Here is a 22,709-nt window from a genome sequence, read left to right on the forward strand (position 1 = left end):
GAATGTACACTCTGCACTAGAGGACACTGCTGAGTCCCCCAATGCCCGAGACCCTGTAGCAGGTATAGAAAATAATTGCTGCATCAGGCCAGCTTCTGGGACTTCCATTATCACCTAGTCTTTCATAATGCAAATCAATCAACGTTCTCTGCAGCAGAACAACTGGAAGCAAAGTGGACTGGTGTGTTGGTATAAAACCTTGCAAAGTCTTCCTTGCTTCAGTAGACACTTAAAGCCACAAGTTTGCAGATGAGTTACCGAAATTGCCTTTCTGGGGGTATCCAGGACTGTAGAATGAATGTATAACTTGTTTTAAAAATTTTTTAAGTGAAGCAAAGGTTCTGTGGGGTACAAAAAGGAAGGATCAAGGATTTTAGGCAAGATTCCAAAGGGCCATAATTACTTTCAAGTATCTGGGAAATATGTTGCTGAAAACATAAAGTATTAAGCCCTGAACATTGAGCTATGTTTCAAGGGTCAGAAAACTGAGGCTCAGAAATTTACTACCTCAACAGTCACACAGGATTCTAATCCAAATAAATCAGAGGCCTGATGGCCCTGAAGTGAAGAATCTATGCCAGTTATCAATGTATTGTATCTTAGCTCCAAATTCCCAGGTCCATACCGCTATGCGATAGTGGACAGAATTCACTTAACACCCCTAGTTTACAATGAGCACGATGCTGGGCTTTGCCATTAGATGGCGTCGGAGGGACATTGCAAGAGAAAAGGAATTAGTTCGCGGCTGCTTACGGCAGCTGTCAGGAGTGTGGTGTACCGTGGGTCAGCAGTCAGCGGTGTAGACACGAGGATGTCTAGGGGATTGGCATGTGGATCGGTGACTCCGAATGGGCACGGGATGTGAAGATAGCAGGTGGACAGAAAGATGCCGTGGTGGCAGTGATGGAGGCTGCGTGGGCAGGACAACACAGACTTGCCCTCAGGGCTGACCCGGCTACAGCTACTGCTTAGTGTGTAACCTGCTGAGGGCAAAGATCCATGCTGAGCCCCAGCTATGGCGCCACTCCTTGGCAGGACGAGCCACCCGCCTGTGGGCATATGGATTACCCTGGACCTCTTCTCTCACTGTTGTTTTAATTGCTAAGTCGTGTCTGACTCTTTGCGACCCTGTGGACTGTAGCCCGCCAGGCTCCTCTGTCCATGGGATTCTCCAGGCAAGAATACTGGAGTGGGTTGCCATTTCCTCCTCCAGGGGATTTTTCCCAACGCAGGGATTGAATGAGCGTCTCCTGCATTGGCAGGTAGATTCTTTACCACAGAGCCACCTGGAAAACCCTTCTTTTCCCATAGAGAGGATAAATATTTGTCCACACTGAAGTAGACATATATTCTGGAAATGGGTTTGTCATCCCTGCCAGCACCACCATCCCTGGATTCACAGAAGGCCTTATCTGACATATGGCAATCCAACCTTGCATCTCATCAGGGAACTCGTCTCCCAGCAAGGAAGGGCAGCCATGACCTTGTATCCATGGAAATAACTGGTCTTATGATACCCTCCATTACCCCACAAGCACCTGGCATGATTGAGAGGTGAAATGGCTTACTGAAGACTCACAGTGTCAACTGGGAGAAAACACCTTGCTAGGATGGGATTCAGCCTCCCAGGATGCAGTTTATGTTTGAAATCACAGATCATCATGTGTCCGCCATACGCAGAACACGGAAGTCCAGGAATTAAGGAGTGGGAGAGGCAGTGGGAACGTCTCCTTTTACTATTACGCCCAATACCACACTTGCCGCATTTTTGTTTTCCATGCTAGGAATTTTGAGCTCTACTGTCTTGGAGATATTAGTTCCCAAGGAAAGGATGCTTCCTCCTGGGGCCACACAAATGGCTTCAGGGAACTGGAGGTGGGAAGTGCCAACTGACCATTTTGATCTTGTGTCACTGAACAAACTGGTGTAAAGAGGGGTTCGTCTACTAACTGGGGTGGCTGATCTTCATTACCAAGGAGAAATCAGTTTCCTGCTACATCATGGAGGAATGGACAACTGTGTCAAATAAAAAACCACCTGACTGAGGTCAGAAGAGACGGAGGTAAGGAGGAGGCTACTGCTGTAGGAACAGGAGATACGCAAGTACCTCAAAGGGCAGGCGGAAAGTGTTTTTTTAATAGGAACAAGGAACTCTGGCTGGAAAGAACCGATGTGGGGGAGTGGGATGAGCCTGTGGCATAATCAGGCAGTTAATCAAGGAATATCTTGTTGGTCAGCCGATTCTCAGGAGGGGTTGTTAAGAAGGGGCCATTCCTCATTCTGAGGCTGAAAGCAAGTCAAAGTTCAGGGATCTGTGTGGAGGAGAGAAGCTTGACTAATGTCTGGTCAGGCCAAACTAGCCAATATTATGTCCAGATTGGCTAATGGAAATAAATGTGCAGATGTGTGTGTGTGTGTGTGTGTGCACGCCCATGCGTGTGCGTGTGTGCTAAGTTGCTTCAGTAGTGTCTGGCCTTGTCATAGGTAAAGAAAGGGGCCAGCCCAGGTCTTACCTACTACTACTACTACTACTAAGTCGCTTCAGTCGTGTCCGACTCTGTGCGACCCCATAGACGGCAGCCCACCAGGCTCCCCCATCCCTGGGATTCTCCAGGCAAGAACACTGGAGTGGGCTGCCATTGCCTTCTCTGGTCTTACCTACATCCTATGGGAATAGACATTCTTTACAATAAGCCATTTCCTGGAACACAAAAGGGTTGAGGGGTTTCTTTCTCTTTTTTCTAGCTTTATTGAAATATAATTGACACATATATAAACATTGAATAAGTTTATAAAGTGTACAACATTTTGATCTGGTACACCTATATATTGCAAAATGATGACACCACAGCTTTAGCCAACTCCTCTATCCTGTCACATAATTACCAATTCTTTTTTTAAAAGATTTATTTATTTGGCTGTGCTGGGTCTTCGTTGGCACATGCGGGCTTTCTCTAGTTTCAGTGAACAGGGGCTACTCTTCATTGCAGTGCACAGGCTTCCCACTGCAGTTGCTTCTCATTGCAGCTTCTCTTGTTGTACAGGCTCTAGGCACATGGGCTTCAGTACTTGCAGTGAACGGGCTCGGCAGTTTCGGCTCCCGAGCTTTGTTACTCCAAGGCATGTGGGATCTTCCCAGGCCAGGGATCTAACCAGTGTCTCCTGTATTGCACGGTGGATTCTTAACCACTAAACCACTGAGGAAGCCCCTACCATTTCTTTTTTATGGTGAGAACATTTAAGATCTGCTCTCAGCACCTTTCAAGTCGATACAGTATTATGCTACCACAATTCTATCGGCATTATTAGCTATAATCACCATGCTGTATGTTAGATCCCAGAACTCATTATTCTTAAAACTGGAAGTGTATATATTTCGTGGGACCATTGTATGATGTGTGGCATGTTATAAGGAATGGAGTATTAACCACTGGACCACCAGGGAAGTCCCTGTAAAATCTTTTGATACAGTCTCAATATAGCCATGGATGTCACCTTCATTTCTTTATGTTTTGTTTCAGTCAAGTGCCATTTTGCAAGGTGTGTGTATGGGAGTCACTTACTTCCCTCCTCCCCATTATTGTGTTATCTTTAGCATAAGGTACAGTCTCTCTGGATACAAGAGACCATTAATCAGCTTATCCAGCTGTTTAGTGATCACATAGCTTGGGTAAGGGTTTGGTCGCTGTTCTTCATGACCCACCTCATCCTTAGGGAGCAGAGTTTTAGATTCTTTTTTAGGGCCACTGTGTGTTGTCATATAAGAATGAGACGATCCATATGTTATGCCATTGCTACGCCCATTTCTTCACTTGAGATGCCCCTTTGTCCACATAATTGAATTCTGTGCAACACTGAAGGCTCAGCTCAACTGCCATGTATGTCTTTAAATTTTCTCTAATCAGCCCAGACAATAGGAATCCAGCTTCTCTGAAATTCTTTCCCTCTCAAAGTCTAGTTGTTCTTTTTTGTGCTGTGGGTTTTATCAGTTACATGTTCATATATACATCCCAGACTCAAAGGACTGAGTTGACTGAGTTGGTTGATTACAGTCTGGTCTAGATTGACATCACTGGGAATGAATGAAGAAGAAGAGACAGAGGATTAGTTGAATATGTGGTGGTTGAGGGAGAAGGCTGATGCTACTGTTTCAAGGTTGGTAGCCTCACTGACAGAAATAAATCAAGTCCTCTCTTCTGAGGTAGGTTATCTACCTTTTGTTGGCTAGTATAGAAGAAATACTCAGTTAATCCTCATTGAGGTAAACTGAATTCACTTCAGTTGGAACCTTTTCTGTATCCTTTTGATATTTGTTCAAAGTCTCCGTGTAGTGCTCTCCATGCCATTCTTCTATGTTTGGGCTTGTCCTTGACAGATATTGCAAGGAATGGGATCCATACAAGTCTGTCATGCCATGGTCCATATTCTCTATCTGTATCCCCTGTGGATAAATTGTGTTCACATTCACATCCTCTGTCCTGCAGCAGCTCTCCATACCCCAGCTTCCTCTCTCCCCCTGCTATCTCTGTGTTCATTTCTGCCCTAGGCTAAAATTTGGGAGAGAAAGGTATCTGGCCCCATAAACAGTGGAGTATTGCATCTTGCCTTGTTCCAATAGCAATAGGAACATCCCCAAATGATGCCTTCTTAATGGGGGATTTCAAGCAGCATCAGAGTGGAAGCCTAAAGGAAGGGCATTTTTTAAAGGGCAAGATAGTAAATATTTTAGGCTTTACAGTCCATTTCACAACTACTCCACTGGGCTGCTCTAGTTAGAAATATGTAAATGAATCATCAGGACTTGTATGATAGCAAGCCATGTTTAGCCCACAGACTATGGTCTACTGAACTCTGGTCTATAGTCTTCCTTTATGACATTCCACTGTTCCTGAAATCTAACACAAAATCAGTGGCCATTTCATCCATCTATCCATCTATTTATCTATCAACCCATCTATCCATCTATCTTGCATTCTTATGACAGGATGTGATGTGCAAGGAAAATTGCAAGAAGCAAGGAAGTATGCTTTCTGTTGAGAATCTTGGTGGTGAATGTTATAAGTGCTACCATGACAGAGATGCCTTCCAGAAGCTTCAGGGGTTGGTGACCTCTAGACGTATAATTAGAACAGGGAAATAGGAGTAGCTGTCAGATTCCATTCTTGGAAACCTGCTCATTTTATGCAGTAAGTTTTATGCTGCAAAAGAAATTTAACAATTACAGGTACCAAAGGGGAAATGTGGTGGGGGGAGGGGAGGGATAAATCAAGAACTTGGGATGAATACACACACACTACTACCTAGAAGATAGATAAACCAACAGGGACCTACTGTATAGCACAGAGTACTATACTCAATATTCTGTGATAACCCATATGAGAAAAGAATCTAAAAAGGATGAACATATGTCAGTGCATCACTTTGCAGTACATGTGAAACTAAAGTGAAACTGGGATGACCCAGAGGGATGGTACGGGGAGGGAGGAGGCAGGGGGATTCAGGATGGGGAACACGTGTACACCCGTGGCGGATTCATGTTGATGTATGACAAAACCAATACAATATTGTAAAGTAATTAGCCTCCAATTAAAATAATAAATTTAAAAAAATAAATAAAGTGAAAGTGTTAGTCACTCAGAAGGAGGGTTAATGCCAATGGCCAGCAACTCAGCCCTGCAGAGGGACAGAGGCTGCTGGAGAAGCAGGAGGCCCGCAGTGTGTGGCTTTGTGTCAGGGGGCTGGGCATCAGGCCTGTGGAATCCAAACCTGGGAAAAGCACGTGATCAAAGGGAGTCAGGGCACATGGTGTCCAGGTGGGGACAGCAGCTAGTCATCTCTAGGGTGGGCCAGGCCAGAACTGGGTAGTCTCTGGTTCCATGGCTGGGTTTGTGAACCTCCTAGATTCTCTCACATCACAGGTCACAGTGCCAACCCCCGTCGACCACTGGAAATGGCAAGAGAACCCCTTTCACTTGCTGTGTACCTCATGCACCCTCTACTGAGAAAGCTCAACCTGTGTTTACTGTAAAGAAGAGATGCCTAAAGGAATTCTGCCCACTGTCACAGATCATGTACTGAAGGGCGAATGGGGCCGAGGCAGTGTGTTGTTAACCGGCACCGCCCATGTCTTCGGTTACTCAGCTTCCCTATGTACCCCTACGTACATTTGAACTTTTTACAGCAGCACAACGATCCCATGTTTCTACTTAATAGATACATCAATCCTTTTATGTGTTCACCATTCCCCGCAAATGAGATGACTCAGTCCCAAGTCACTGCATCCATCTTGGGATCTGTTAATTATCCCTCCAATTCAGTCAGGCAGTCATTGAATATTCTGTTGTTACCTTTAAAAACTAAGTTGTAAAATTAACTTCCAATAACTTGTATATAAAATTAAAAATAGGAAGCAGGACAGAGAAAAAGACAATGGTTGAGTATATACAAACACACACACTCATATAATAGACATAGAGAAAATACGCAAAGCTACTATAGACCTTGTTTCTGTAACTGGTCTCAAGATTTTTGCTTAATTACTGATTTTACTTCATCCCTGGTTAAAACATCAGGTGCTTTGGGTTCTTCACCTGGTAGTGTTACTAAAACGATCTCCCAGGGGGCTGTGTCCTGAGTCACTCTACTCTTTGTTGCTGTGCTTTCCATTATCTTCTCCTATTGTGTGGTGGCAAGAATAAGGGTCCCCCAAAGATGTCCACATCCTAATGCTTAGAACCTGTGACAATACTGTTAGGAGACAAATGGGAATTAAGGGTGCTAATCAGCTGACCTTCAGATAGGGAGATTATCTTGAATTATCTTGGCTTAGTCTCACCATGGTTCTTAAAAGTGGCAAAGGAATGCAGGCGAACCAGAGATGGCAGTGTGGGGACTCAGTGCAGCATTGTGGGCTGTGAAGGTGGAGGAATGAAGCCATGAGCCAAGAAACGTGGGCAGCCTCCAGGAGCCGAGAAAGAAGAGACTGTCGTCCCCTTAGAGGATCTGGAAGGACTGTAGACCTGCCAACATCTTGATTTTAGCCCAGTGATGCCTCTCTTGGACTCCTGACTGCCAGAATTCTAAGATAATAAATTTGTGTTGCTTTAAGCCATTTCATTTTGTAGTAATTTAAAAAATTTTTTAATTTATTTTTAGCTGTGCTGGGTCTTCGTTGCTTCACTTTTCTCTAGTTGTGGGAAGCAGGAGGTACTCTTCTCTTGTTGTAGAACATGGGTTCTAGAACGCAGGCTCAATAGTTGTGGCACACAGGCTTAGTTGCTCCACAGCACGTGGGATCTTCCCAGACCAGGGATCAAACTCAAGTCCCTTGCATTGGCAGGCAGAGTCCTTACCACTGCACTACCAGGGAAGCCTTGTGGTTAATTTTTTAAAGAAGCAGTAGAAAACTAATACCGAGTGTCAAAGAAAGTTTTTATATCCACAGATTACCCAGAAACCTGATCTGTAAAATATAGAACCAATTAAAATCCGTAATAAGTAGTCCCTGAGTCACTTAAGAATCTTTAATTTTTATTTGAAATAACAATGTAATAGGTAGACATTATACAGCCACTCATTGTGCACCAAGAATTTTTTCTCACAGAACAGTGATGAATTCCACCCAAACTATCTGTCCCAGAGGACAGAGCCTTCCTCTCGTGAATATCAGAACCTTCTTCGCCTTTTCATTCGCTCTGCATTTGGAAGTGCAACAAGCTGAAGAGCAGCATATGCAGAATGTACAATACTCTATACTCCACACCAAAAAAAGTTAACTCTTAAAACTTCTAGCATGGCAAAACCAATACAATATTGTAAAGTAAATAAACTTAAAAGTCATTTATGTCAATGTATGGCAAAACCAATACAGTATTGTAAAGTAAAAAAAAAATTGTGAAGCAATTATCCTCTAAATAAAAATAAATTAATTTAAATTTTAAAAAGTCATTCAAAAGGAAAAAAAATAATAAAAGGGAAGACAATGAAGAAATGGAAAGTAAATGTAGCAGATTAAGCTTTTTTTAAAAAAAAAAAAACAAAAAACAAAAAACAAAACACTAGCATCTTCATTCTCCTTTCAAAAAGAAATGACTTTCCCTCACTCTCCAAAACTCTTGCTTTGATGCCAACGAAAATAGGTTTAGATTTAACTATTCTATTAGAAGCAAAAAATCTGAAATTGGGAAAACAGTGTCACTCTCTTCCTCTAAATCTAATTCCAAACTCCAGCTGCTGAGGTGCTACACAAGTTGAACAAATCTCGTTATTGTGTCTTCAACACCTTCCACAGAGATAATTAATTCAACCTAGGAAACATCCCCCCCCACCCCCAAACTCAGCAATCTTTAGCTTCCATTCAGACCTCTTTTTAGATACATTGTGTTCTGAACAAACTTATTTTCCCAAACTTTAGAATCTGGTTTTTCTCTCAGAGGACAGTTTTAAACTTTCTCACACCACTGAATTCTCATTCACTGCTTTTAAGGACCTCCAGAATGAACAGCATCAACATGCTCTTGGATTAATATAGCCATACTAGAACCATATCCCATCCACAAGGGGAACTCACCCATGCTGGAAAAGGTGGGACTGAAACGTTCAATCCTTTTATATGATGTTAAGAAAGTCTCTTAGTACAAATCATTTGTTAATAGCAAAGGTACAAGGCATTACAAATTCACTGCCTCAAAGACAGCAAAAAGCTAAGTTACAGAGATGGCACAAGCTTAATATCAGAATTACTAAACCCCTGAATTACATGGCACTTTCGAACCATATCCCATCCACAACAGGGACTCACCCATGCTGGAAAAGGTGGGACTGAAACGTTCAATCCTTTTATATGATGTTAAGAAAGTCTCTTAGTACAAATCATTTGTTAATAGCAAAGGTACAAGGCATTACAAATTCACTGCCTCAAAGACAGCAAAAAGCTAAGTTACAGAGATGGCACAAGCTTAATATCAGAATTACTAAACCCCTGAATTACATGGCACTTCAACAGAATATGACCACCTCAGGATCCATGAGGCTTTTACCCAGAAGCAGATCATATCCAGGCACAGGTTTTTTGACACTGTTTCAAATCAGTAACAAGACTTTGAAATCCTACAAGTACACTTTAAAGCATGTATGGTTTACTCATTGAAGGAATAAGGCCACCATACTATAAGGTTTAAGTAAGTAAAGTGAAGTTGCTCAGTGGTGTCCGACTCTTTGCAACCCCATGGACACCAGGGTCCTCCATCCATGGGATTTTCTAGGCAAGAGTACTGGAGTGGGTTGCCATTTCCTTCTCCAGAGAATCTTCCCAACCCAGGGATCGAACCCAGGTCTCCCGCATTGTAGACAGACGCTTTACCAGCTGAGCCACCAGGGAAGTAAAAGCAATCTGGAATTAGTCTTATAAAGTTGAGTGAAGCTTGGTCAAGCCTTCAGGTAAAGTTCTGGTCATCTATATTCCTTTTAGGCAGTGGAAGTGTCCCTCTGAAGAAAATGGCATGGTGGTCTTAGATAACCAAGAACACTTTGCCAGCAAACAGGAAAACGTGTTGAATTTCTTGAGGGCAAACCAACTTCTCCATTCTCAGGGTTTAAGCTTGATGGTATACAGCCCTTTTGGCATTAAGGAAAAGTTAAGCAAACAATCTGTAGACTTTATATGGTGTTCAGTCTCATCTATGTACGCCCAAGAGGGTGCATAAACTACAGGCTTCATTTAGTATTTATTGCCAGGACCCTAGCAACTATTGTTTTATTGCCAGGGCTTCAGCAACTAGTTTTTTCATTTGCTTTGCCAGAACTTCAGAAACTGCTTTTTCCCATCAAACTGCTGAATCTGATCAGCAGAAGAGTAATTTTGTGTCTTTTGATGTTAATACACTTACAAAGAAAAGGTATGAATGAATATAAGAAAAAATGTGATCAAACTCCTTTACAAAATATAAACAATTCAAACATACAACAGGAAAATACACCAAGATACTCTACACACTATGGAAGTGATTCTCCAACTTTCTGGAAGCTCTCCATCAAACTGCTGCCTCTCTCCTCAGTTTCGGAATTAGTGGGTCCATGGTGGAATCAGGAAACTGCATTTCTCACAAGTCCTTCCATGTTTCTTATAGTACTGGTTTGAGGACCACACTCAAAATTCACTGCATTAGTAGAATATGGAAAGCACAGTTCTACTCTATTAGGGGAGATGAATGTTTATCACAGAACCGTGGGTTAAGGTGTCTCGATCAGGGTTAGAACAAATATTTATTTTCAAGTAAGTGTTTCTGCTTGAACTTTGGTCTGGATGCTAGTTGCTCCTTTGTGCTTGGCTAGAGTTGAAAGTTTTCCTTCCGTGGAGAAAGTGATAGCCAGACAGGCAGTCAAGCAGATTTGTGCAATTTAAGTCTGTCTTTCTTTCTGCTCTTGAGAGATCTTCCCTACCTCTGTGCTTGAAGGTGGGGAGCTCTCTCTTTCCAACAGCTCTTCAAAGATCTCATTATGCATGTAAAAGAAAACATACCCGGAGGAAAGTCTAGCTTTTTGCATTGTAGCCTCTTCGATATTTGTCACCTGCAAATCATTGTAAGTGAACCACTCTTGCCTTACAAAGTCGTAGGCATCACTGATATAATGGCCTGAATTTAGGCTCTTCCCAAGATGGCTGAGAACACCAATGAGCCGGTAGGCCTGACGATCTTCCATCTCAGCTTCTCCTTTCGGTTCGTTGGATGCAGCTTCTGTCTTCTCTGTACCTAAACAGCTCTTTTTTCTAGACTTTTTATTGCGACCCGATGCAGCTGGGGAATTCACCTTGGTTCCCTGGACACCTGATTCCTTTGGTCTTTTGAGTTTCTCTGTGCACTTTTTCTTTTGAGTCTTTGGCTTTGGAAAGCTTTGAAGCAGTGCCAGCCAAAGGGCTTGTTCATAGGTTTTCATCCTTTCTTTATTTTGGGTCTGTTCAGCCACTGGGGAAACGTCTTCTGAAATTTTGGCGTTTTCATCTTTATCTTTGGTGATCTTAGCCACAGCCTCAAAATCTGCAAACATACTGATTGTCTCGTCCTCCTTTAGTTTTGGATTTTCAAACACTTTCTGACATACATCTGGGTCGCTGATGGTTATCTCTCTCAGAGAAAATGAGCAGTCTTCCATATTCATCATTAAGGCCACTGCTAACAGCTCTCTTGCAACGATTAATCCATCTTGTGAGTTTGCCAATGCGGAGTCTAGTATCTTTAGTATCGAGTATTTCCCGAGGTCTTTTTGTTTCTCTTCTTCTCTTGAACCTTCATGATGAACATGATCTTTTTCTGGTTCGGGCTCATCGTCTGGTACAATGTATGAAGGCAAAGATTTCATGAATTCCGAGGTCATCTTTGCTGATGGTGCCAACTTACTGATAGCTTCAGAATTTAGGTTTCGAAAGATTTTTAAAAATTTGAGATTGATAAGATGTGCTTTCTTGTTTAAAGGAAATGGTGGTCTGGTATTTTCATTGCAATGGGAAGATATCTTCAAATTTTTGGAAATAATGACTTCTTGGTCATCCTTCTTTAAGGACCGAAACTCAATAAAGTTATAGCGCTTCAGATGAACAATAAGGACCCTAGGTAGCCTACTGAATTCATACTTTACATGAGATTTCTTGTGTTTACACTGCTCACATGTATACTCAAGATTTTCTGTTCCAAAGAAAAGATCAAGACTAGATTGAATAGAAAAGGGAAGTGCTTGCTGTCCTTGGGGAAGATTGATGGGGAGGTAATTACTCACTTCTGTCTTAAGAACAGCATGCCCACAGGCTTTACAAGTAATAGAGCACAGCAACTCAAACTCGAAATTAGTGATGATAGGACAAAGGAGTGCTTCCTTGGCTGCACTGCCAACAAAAAATGGTTGAAGTGAATTTTCTTCCTTAGATTCAATTTTAGTCTTCCAAACTTTGTTTAATTTTTCCATGTTTTCTTTCATCTGACTTAAATAATGACCTAAAAACTCATGGGCATCATTCTGTGCGTTGTCAGCAAATATCTCTGCAACTGCTGAAATGGTTTTTTTAATATTCGCAAGTAACCTCTTCTTGATATTTATGTTATAAATATCTTTCAAGACAAACAGCTGTGCCAAGCACATGCTAAGTGCATCAGGGGGAATTTTACACCATGGGTAAGTCCGATTGAGTAAATCATCACCAAATGATGGAATCAAAAATAAAGACTGTAGAACTGCATTCATGTAACAGGTATTTCCCAAATTGGGGAAGCCTTGCCATAGTTTCTCTGGGTAGTAGTCAAGAGTCAGCTTGAGTCTGTCCCAATATGGGTCGTCCTTACCATACTCTGCTTCTGACAGAAATGTGAAATATATATTCTCAGACAGTTTTGGGAAAAGATTAGTGCCATGTAGGTAAGGACTGATCTTAAATAAAAATTCTAAATCTAATTTACTCTGTTTTAACCCTTTTATCCTCAATTCTTTCTTCTCATTGTGGCTTACATTTCTTAATAGGTGTCTCTTGGATTTCTTCTTTCTCACAGAGCTACTCTCTCTTTGGAAATGAGGGCTTCTTCCTCTTACCATATTCTGTCTCTTCCCATATTCATCTTCTATTAACTGTTCATAGGTAGATGTTAGTGATTCGGATGCAGATGAAGGTGTCCCGTTTTTTTCTTCTTTCTCAAAAGATTGACTATCTGACTTCTTACTCACTTTTTGAAATGAAGTTTCATCAACTGTCTTCTGTACTGTTGTGCTGGCAAGGGCACTGCTATCCACATCAGGTTTTATGGGTGGTGGAAGATGATTTTGACAGACTCCATCCAGGAATGCCTTCAATTTTTTGACATCTTTGGAGGATATTTTTTCCATAAAAAAGAAGCTATTATTTTGGAAAGTTAAATGCAGGTGATTCACTTTTTCTCCATAGGATCTAACGACCACATTTTTAATATTATTATGTAGTTCAAAAGTTCTGCTTTCTCCATTACAGAAACAGATCACCAATTTACTTTTCTTCTTTTTTCCCGATACTTCAACGACTGCTTCCTTCGACTTAGACATCCCATTCTTCTTGTTCCATAATTGGACAAAACCATGTGCTGCTACAGGAACCATGGTTTCTTTACAAATAAAACACACCTATCCTGAATTATTGACAATCTTAAAGTTCCAATATGTTAGTAAGTTCACCTCTGCAGACAACACCAAAGAAATAGTTCTTTAGTTCTCTATATAGAATGATCCTGTTTCAAGTGTTAGTTTTATCCTAGAGCCTCTTCAGGCTCTGGGTAATCCAGCTCGCTAGTGATAAAACCAGTATGCTTCAAGAGCTATCCACGGTTGCATGAGGGCAGTCTTGATTCCCAAAGCAAAGCCTCTATGGAAAAAAAAATCAAGAAAAATTATTTAAGTTATCAGAGAAATGCTTGGATAGAATTCAAACCATACTCTCTCACACTAAATCTCTTTTCCACTGCATTACTAGATTCTTTCCTGATTAATTTCCACACTTCAGCTGAAATCATTAAACACTTGGAAGACTTTCAGTACATAGCTGAAGGGCATAATGAACAGTGTCTCAAGTGTATGTATATGATATGCTAATCCCCTTGTCACAGAATGACCCCACAGGCCAACCACAATAAGTGAATAAGAAAGTGAGAGGCCCTATGCAGCCCTCAACCCAATGACAGATGGACAGTTGAATCTACTTCCTTCCAAATCCTGTTAGGTTTCTTTCTTTCATGTAGCACCAGAGTAAGTCCATACATTCTACCCCATGTAGCGTCGGGGCCTAACTACCACTGCTTAAAGCAGGTATCAAAGAATTGGCTAACTCCAGCTCTGGCCACAGGGTCCATATAACCATAGCTAGCTCCCTGTACTCAAAACCAGCCGGGAAGGATTGGATGTATTTAATCACTCAATATTTTAAATTTCTGAATAACTCTGTAGTGAACCAATTTGAATAAATGAATAGCTCAGCACTTAGCACTACAAATGTTTTTTATCAGAAAGCATATGTCCAAGAATTGATTGGAAATTATATTTTCTCCCTACATAGTTAAATATTATTCCTGAATCTCGTCTATGTTATTAACTTGCTCAACAAACCCTATCTTTATGAATAATACTAAATGAAACTTCTGCTTGATTCCTATCCAAATTATCAAAAACTCAAAATTGGTGAAGCAAACATTAATGAGATTTTTGTTTTATCAAGTATTTTATCTATCTACCTACGTTTAGTAAAGTAAGGACTGCACTCATCCATATAAAAAAGTGCATATGAATCCAAGTGAGAATGATTATGTTTATCATGATGGAAATGGGGCCATAAAAACTTTGAAGCACAACTACAAATTCAAGTGCTTGGATTATTTATAGTTCACTGTCCTACTATTGGTGCTAAGTAGGAGTTTAAACTATTCCTCTCCACAAAAAGTCTTAATTGCTCCTACTTCAACCACTTGAGAGAAACTACAACCCCAGAACTGTTAGGGGAAGCACACTGATTGAAACCGCCCACCCTGGCCAGGCACCATAGTAACCATTTGCATGAGTTGTTTTATGACAGGAGATCCTGATAAGGAATATGGAACTAATAAGCCACCACCAACCAGAAGAGTTCAGCAAAGGTCGAAAGGAGACACCGCGTGTCTGTCTACTTCCCAGAATCCCTCTCGCTAGCACCCATCTTGGCTGAGCGACGCGTGCGCCACCAGGAAAGACTCTGGATTAGAATGACTGGCCAAAGACCACCTGGAAACTAATCCCCTCACCATAAAACCCGAGACTGCGAGCCACGCAGCAGAGCAAGTTCTCCTGGGTTCCCTTACCCTACTGCTCTACACCCGGGTGCCCTTTCCCAATAAAATCTCTTGCTTTGTCAGCACGTGTCTCCTCGGACAATTCTTTTCTGAGTGTTAGACAAGAGCCCACTTTTGGGGCCCTGTACGGGGGCCTCCCCCTTCCTACAACAGAACCACTTCTAGTTTGCATTTTAAAATGCTGTGATCCAAGTTGATCTGTATTTATCAAAAATAGTTATCCATTCTTTGAAATGATAGCCAAGATAATCTAGACTCTCACGGCATTTCCACTCTCTGCTTTCAGAAACACAGTGTAGAGACATGTTTCCAAAACGATGGCTCTACTTGTCATACCTTCTTCCCAGTTCAACTTGCTTCCATTTCATTCCCAAATAAAGGAGACTTCTTTGAGCCCACCGAGTACTGGAAGTGAAGATGAAGGACTGTGTTGCTGATACACAGTTTAATGGTCACTGCTCACTTTCTAGCACATCTTTAGCTTAAATCTCCTTTCTTGATTCTGCCTCATCACTCAAAGGCTTTTAGGGTTTACTCTGATTGGTAGGTTTGGGGGCAGATTTTAAACTAAAATGTATCAATTCTTTAAAACTCATCTGGAGAGAACTTTGTGACTATTCTATACAGCCTAAAGTAAACCTCAGCAGAATGATACTCTTCCTCCTTTGCCAGAACCTCACCAAATTCAAAACATATGGATGACAACTACATTTAAAAGTTATGAAAGTCAAGGTGCTTTTCTCTCATTTTTGTCCACAAACTCAGTACATTAAGTTTGATTAATCACCTACTAGTGTAACACACTGGGCTAGCTGCTGGTCTCAAAGTATAACCAGAAACTCATAAAGTTGCACTACTCCTATCAAATTTGGAGACATGGCCTACAGTGTCAAGAACTTGATCCTAAGGTAGAAATACTCCAGGTAGAAATGTCTGCTTTGTTGTTATTCTACTAATTCACTTTACATTGATCTTCTTGGTCACTAAGTATTTGCTAAGCACCTGCCTTACGCTGATTATGAGCTCTTGAGTGTCTGCTTCATGCCAAGTATTGCGGTCAGTGTTCTCAGGGACAAAAGGATGTGAGCACTCACTGTCACTAAACATCTTAGACTCTAAACATCACTGTGTAAACATCACAGTTAAAGGGGCCTTGCTTCCAGTGGGAGAATCTGGGAAAATATCATTTCACTGCCATTTTCTTGAGCTTAACACATACCACAGGTGGGAGCTGTATTTTGCAAAAGAGAAGATCACCTGGACTGAGATTTCTCAAGCCCTACCCACAACTCTGCAAAATGATGAGGCTTAACCTAATGTTTTGCGGAGCAAATAAGAAATTGGTCCTTGGGAAGAATGCCTGCAAACTTGAGAACCTGGAAACCCAGGTTATCCATTCTATAGTAAGATAATGTAATGAGGACTTGTGAGGATTTACCCTCTGTATCCCTTATTCCCACCATTCATGCTGTCATTATTTCAAGAATTCGAAGTGATAGAACAAAGGCAAACCTAGCATATGGGGAGAAATCCTGCACGGTTACTCAAGCAAGCCTTACTGGATAGAAATGATGCAGGACCCATGAGGTGGAATGCTAGGCACAGAATGCACTAAGTAGAAAAGATGGGACTGGATATTACCAGAGGTTTCCAGTAATTCCTAGGTATCTCCACAAAGCCTAAACAAGAGCTGGAAAAACCCAACAACTTCAACTCACACTTATTTTAAACTAAACATAGCTTAGTGTCCTAGGATAAGCCAAATACACTATCAGGGCCATTAAGATAACTGAAAAATGATCATCTTTTTCCTTTGAGGACTCTATGCTATAAGACTATGATCCTAGGTAGAATATACTTAATAAGCACATTGAATTTCCCAAGACAGTGCAAAATAAAAGTATTTTCCCCACCAATTAGGTGACATGTTTTAATCTGGGCTTAGAAACTATGGTCACCATACAAAATATATGGTTATGAATATGTTGGTATTGGCCAATGGGAAGTGGGGATTTTCAAAACCCAATAGGCATTCATTATTCATTCATTCCTGAAACAAATTTGTATGGCACACTAGCAAGCATTGTATTAAGCACCAGCTATAGAAAAATGAAAAAAAAAAAAACCCAAGATTACATAAAACTTTCATTCTAGTAGAGGGATAATAATATACAAATATCAAATATATAGAATACCAGATGGTGGTAACTGTCAAAGAAAACATTAAGTTAAGAGGACAGGGTGTGCCCCAGGCTTGATGGGGATGTACTTGCTGCCTTCCCTAGAGTGGCCCGAGAAGGATGGACTGATAAGGATGACATCACATAGCAAGGCCTTGAAGGAAGTGAGGAAGCAAACACTTAGATGCAGGGTGCTCCAGGCAGGAGGAAGAATAAGTAACAAGGCCCTCAGGTGCGCTTCACATGTTATAAACAGAAAGCAGGTCGGCATGGCTGGAGATCAGTGAAGAAACTTCAAGATACAAGAGAAAGAAGGTGCGAACGTTTTGTAAACAAGCAAACCAAGAGAGTGAGTGGACTGGTAAACTTGCTGAGCAGCACAAAGGGTCCACTTCAGGCCAGCGGTCATGAATTTACAGCAAAACCAATGGGCGGGTTTGAGTTTTTCTGCAGCTATACCTAGCTGCCCAGCTGCCATGGTGCAGATGTGTAATAGACAGAGCTATGAATTTAACTTTGCTCAAGATTTTGCCATTAATAACCAAGTAAGAAGGAAATGACTAACCTAGACAGCATATTAAAAAGCAGAGACATTACTTTGCCAATAAAGGTCCATCTAGTCAAGGCTATGGTTTTTCCAGTAGTCATGTATGGATGTGAGAGTTGGACTATAAAGAAAGCTGAGTGCTGAAGAATTGATGCTTTTGAACTGTGATGTTGGAGAAGACTCTTGAGAGTCCCTTGGACTGCAAGGAGATCCAACCAGTCCATGCTAAAGGAAATCAGTCCTGAATATTCATTGGAAGGACTGATGCTGAAGCTGAAACTCCAATATTTTGGCCACCTAATGTGAAGAACTGACTCATACGAAAAGATCCTGATGCTGGGAAACACTGAAGGCGGGAGGAGAAGGGGACGACAGAGGATGACATGGTTGGATGGCATCACCGACTCAATGGACATGAGTTTGAGTAAGCTCCAGGAGTTGGTGATGGACAGGGAGGCCTGGCGTGCTGCAGTGCGTGGGGTCACAAAGAGTCAGACACGATTGAGCAACTGAACTGAACTGAACTGAAGAGGGAAAAGTCAGGTGTCAGAAGGAAGTGATTATAAATATGGACTAGAAAGGGTGAAATGGGAGTGGAGAACAGAAACATGGAGACATAGCCTAAATCTCATGAGATATTGGGGATGGGGCTGGGGTTGGGGTAGAAGCATCAGGGGACCAGGAGTTCAGCTCCCACTTCTGTAGCTGTACTTCTGCCCGTGCTTCTGAGCAGCTGTCAACTGCCTGTAGACTTCCTTCTCAAATGCTACTGCCGTCTTCCTTTTGGTTCTTCCACTCTTTCTCCCTTGGCCCCAAAACTGGAAGTAACTAATGGGGATGGGGGTGGAGAGATGAAAGTTAGGAGTATGTGGACAGGGTTAGAGGCAGGCAGGATCAGATGGGGGAGGGGGAAGAGAAAACCATCCCCTCTCTTTTTTCAACTTCCCAAGTCTGGGTTAAAGGTCAACACATCAAGAGGCGCACTGCCTTTAGGGCATTAGCAATTAAATCCTGTCATTATGTTTGGCCCCAGCTTCAGTGCACATGGCTTTTCAAAATGATTGGATCAGGGCAAACTGCTTCTTTCTCTGGTTTAAAGGTGCATTTCTGCACTCAGCAAATGTCCAAGTCATTGTATAGCAGAGAAATGCCATTATTTTGCCTCTTGACATACACTGCACATAAATCTCTCCATAGGAGGCGAGGACCAAAATGCGAAGGAATCTCCACTAGCAAATTGTTCCCATGAACTACTCAAGCTTTGAACCTTTTCTCAGAGACAGGTTTGGCAGAGCTTTTTTGTTGTTGTTTTTCATTCTTCTAAAATGATTATGTTAGTGCTATTAATAAGACATAGTTGATTAGGAAAACAGAATGCAGATTATTTTCCAGAAATTAAATATGATTTCATTAAGAAAGTGCTCTTTCATGAGAAAGTGCACTCGTTACATTGAAACCAGAATATTTGTTGGTACCTAGTCAAATATGGACATCAACTATGTACAAGATGTGAAGATGAAGCAATGAAGCACTCCCGACCTCAGATAGGTTTTAAGACAAATATACTGGAAAATGGCAGTTCAAGGAAAACGTATTAAGTAAAATTCAGTTAGTGTTGGGCTTCCTTGGTGGCTCACACGGTAAAGAATCTGCCTGGAACGTGGGAGACTTAGGTTCGATTTCTGGGTCAGAAAGATCCCCTGGAGGAGGGCATGGCACCCCACTCCAATATTCTTGCCTGGAGAATCCTCATGGACAGAGAAGCCTGGTGGGCTACAGTTCACGGGGTCGCAAAGAGTCAGACATGACTGAAGTGACTAACACACACACACTTTCAGCTATTGTTACATAAGAGTTCATGGGTTTTCTGCTATCTCAGCTTCTTATGGCATTTCTTCTCTGCCTGAAGTTTGCACATAATCTCCCTATTTTTGTCTTAGTTCTATTCTTCCTTTTAAGATCGAGTCCAAGTCTCAGTTCATTCAGAATGAGTGTTAGGGCTGAGTTTTCATGCCTCAGAAACTCAGAGCATTCACTTTTTTAAGACTGTCACTTAGCCTATGCTACCTTGCATGGCTGCTTCACATGAACTGACCACAAAGTTAACAAGTGCCAGAGAATGACGAGTGGCTGTACTCGTCATTCTGTACTCAACTGTACTCCAATTTATTTTCAGTCAGCGTGGAGTGAAACTGTCTTTCCCAAGGGAAATCATAAAGCTGGACAAGTAGGAGTCCTTTAAGGGTTGGGATCAAAGAACTCTAACTTTCCTTAAGAAAACAGTGTCCAAAGTTTTAAGATGAGGGCCGGCAGGACAGGAAGGGGGTAAAATTAAATGGGCTGGAACTGTTACGGGAACATCAAGCTATCACATGAAGAGACCAGGTTAAATGAGACGGGAGACTGAACAGGTGAAAATTACCATCTATAGAATTTCAAAGGCACACACGCTTAAATGAAGCAATTCTATTACGGTTTTGTCCTCAAGATATAATTGCAAAACTGTTAATCTTTGAAACAATCAGTATATTTAACTTAAATAACTTTTAAATGACCTATAAAATGAGAGTTTCCCTCTTTTCTTGCAATATTGGCAAAGATGCAAAATCAGTAAATTAAAAAAAAAACCCATTACATAAGAATTGCTACACCTATGTAGAATATCAATTAGTTATCAAATATAATTTGAAATAAGGGAAAGTCATTAATAAGGAGCACTGTGGCATTTCCCTTACTCCCACATGGAAGTCAAGTGTGGCATAGGAACTAAGATTGGGGAATCACTTCCAAAAGAGATGTGTGGTTGCATCTCACCCTCTGGTTGCACACTTATTAAGCAGCTAAAATGTTTAATTCCAAACTCATGTGCTAGAATGTGAGAGACTTGGGAATACTTGACATGTTTACTCTGGAGGTGGAAGGGCAAAGAAACCAGTGCCTACTCAAGCTGAAAAGTCAGGATATAGAATGAAGTGACCCCGATCACAGGGCAAGAGGAGGCCACAGTGAAAGCAAGTTCTACTTGCTCTATTTGGACATGAAACTGTACAACATTTGATGGACTAAGTGGCAGATAAATGGACTACAACCTCATGAGGAAAATAATCCCAAACTGTTTGCCAGAAAAAGGTGATCCTCCAGGTAAGAGGCCCTTGGGAACACTGCAGAAAAGTAGGAAGTGAGGTGAGAAATCACAGATTAGCTGGGTACCCTGGTTCTTTCCTGTGTACAGCAAATAGCAAAGTCCCATCCCCAAAAAGCTTTGAGGAAATACTTTTAGGATAATTAGTGGAGTAGATTCTGCTGAGGTGGATCAAGCAGGATGTTTTTGGTCTCACATGACACAAGAGGGAGCTACAGCATTTTCCTTTCTAAGGTAAGAAAGTGAAAGTGTTAGACACTCAGTCATGTCTGACTCTGTGACCCCAAGGACTGTAGCCCACCAGGATCCTCTGTCCATGGAATTCTCCAGGCAAGAAAACTGCAGTGGGTTGCCATTTCCTTCTCCAGGGGATCCTCCTGACCCTGGGATTGAACCTGGGTCTCCCACATTGCAGGCAGACTCCTTACCAACTGAGCCACTAGGGAAGACCCTTTTCTGAAGTAAGGAGAAGGAGGGCAGCAATTCCAACACATCTGCAGCTTGGTTATGGATAAATGTGACACTGTCAGGCCTAGGAAGAGCTATGAGGGAACTTTACAAAGCCACTTTTGGGGAAAACAAACTCAAAAATGTATTAGATGCCACAAGTGCTGGAATTAAAATCTGTTCTCATACCTTTAAAACACGCATCTGTCTTGTCTGAAAGATCAGTTAGTTACATGAACAGGAGAAATGCAAGGTTGCCTTAACTTGTTCATTGCTTTATTTTAATTTGTCTGTAAATAGTCTTAGGAATGGATTCCCAAAACCTAAGTCATACCTCCAATTCTTCTAAAACAGCAATTCTTATTCATCTCCCTACTTAAGCAGTCCCTCATTTTGCATACCAGTTTTTTCCCTCTTTGCTGCCATTAACAAAAATGCCTGTGTGTGCACGTGTATGAGAGAGAGAACACTTCAAAAAATCAAAGTAAGTACTCCTGCTTCCAGTGACTCTAACTCATTGTTTGAAAAAAACAGAGCTCCTCTCAGCTTAGTCATCTTGGAATGAAAAGGAACTCACAAAGCTGAAATGAGAAAATGAGCAGCTGCTCTGGACTTGCATCCTTGCACAGCATCCCTAGAGTCCAACAAAGCACCTCATTCCTTCTTTCTCTGCTGATATTTTAGTGATGTTTATGTGGTGCTAATGGAAGCACTCCTCAAGTGAAAAAGGCAGAGCTAAGAAGCTCTGCTCCAAAAGATGAGCTCATTTATAAAAAAGCAGTCAAGAAAACATACCACCTTGCTTCAGAGGGCCTACAATCCTTCAAAATGTAATACTGAATCAGTGTGCTATACACCTGAAACTAACACATTATAAATCAACTGTACTCCAATTTAAAAAGGAAGGGGGTGCTGAACTTGCTTTCATTTTCCACCCATAGGACTATGCCTTTACTAGCCCTGAATGAACTCTTAAAGAAGAAAGGAAGACATGACTAACCAAGCAGTAGTAGCCTTTAGCAAGAAACACTAGGTTACCACTCAAATGTTTTAAACTTATAACCAATGATCAAGGCATACATAGCTCAAATGTTACCTCTCTCATGAATCTGTCCACCAGTCTCCCAACTCAGTGCTATCCCTCTTTCCTCAATTCTTGCTTCTTATCTCTGTTAACTTTAAAAAAAAAAAACACATGATGGGAGGCAGGGCACATGTACTACCCCAGTAGATAAGTGCTGAGAACCAAAGTCATATACCCTATATAGCTTCCTGTCTATATTCGCATGGGTCTTCTATTCCACTATTTTCATCAATATGACGTTCCTACCCAAAATGACTTGGCCCAGAAATATACAAGCTGCAAACAGCTTTTCAGTTCATTCCAGCAACTCTTCAAAACAAAGCCTCGACTAACAGTTTATATCCCACAACTTTTTCAACCTCTTGCCTCCAAATCCTTGTTGTGCCATACCCACCATTCTAATCTACTTTATCATGATTGTTACCCAATCAGAATCAAGCATCAATCTTTACCCAAGTCAGATTCTCCATGGATTATTACT

The 22,709-nt window shown here is 41.5% G+C and overlaps 1 protein-coding gene across 1 annotated transcript; it reads right to left on the reverse strand.

Annotated features, from left to right (window-relative positions):
* Positions 1–10,398: 10,398 nt before the first annotated feature.
* Positions 10,399–13,113, reverse strand: USP26 (ubiquitin specific peptidase 26). Its single transcript, XM_052662619.1, has one exon. The coding sequence runs from the start codon at positions 13,111–13,113 to the stop codon at positions 10,399–10,401; it is 2,715 nt and encodes a 904-aa protein (XP_052518579.1).
* Positions 13,114–22,709: the final 9,596 nt, after the last annotated feature.

This window comes from Budorcas taxicolor, chromosome X, assembly GCF_023091745.1.
Source record: "Budorcas taxicolor isolate Tak-1 chromosome X, Takin1.1, whole genome shotgun sequence".
Lineage (NCBI taxonomy): Eukaryota > Metazoa > Chordata > Mammalia > Artiodactyla > Bovidae > Budorcas > Budorcas taxicolor.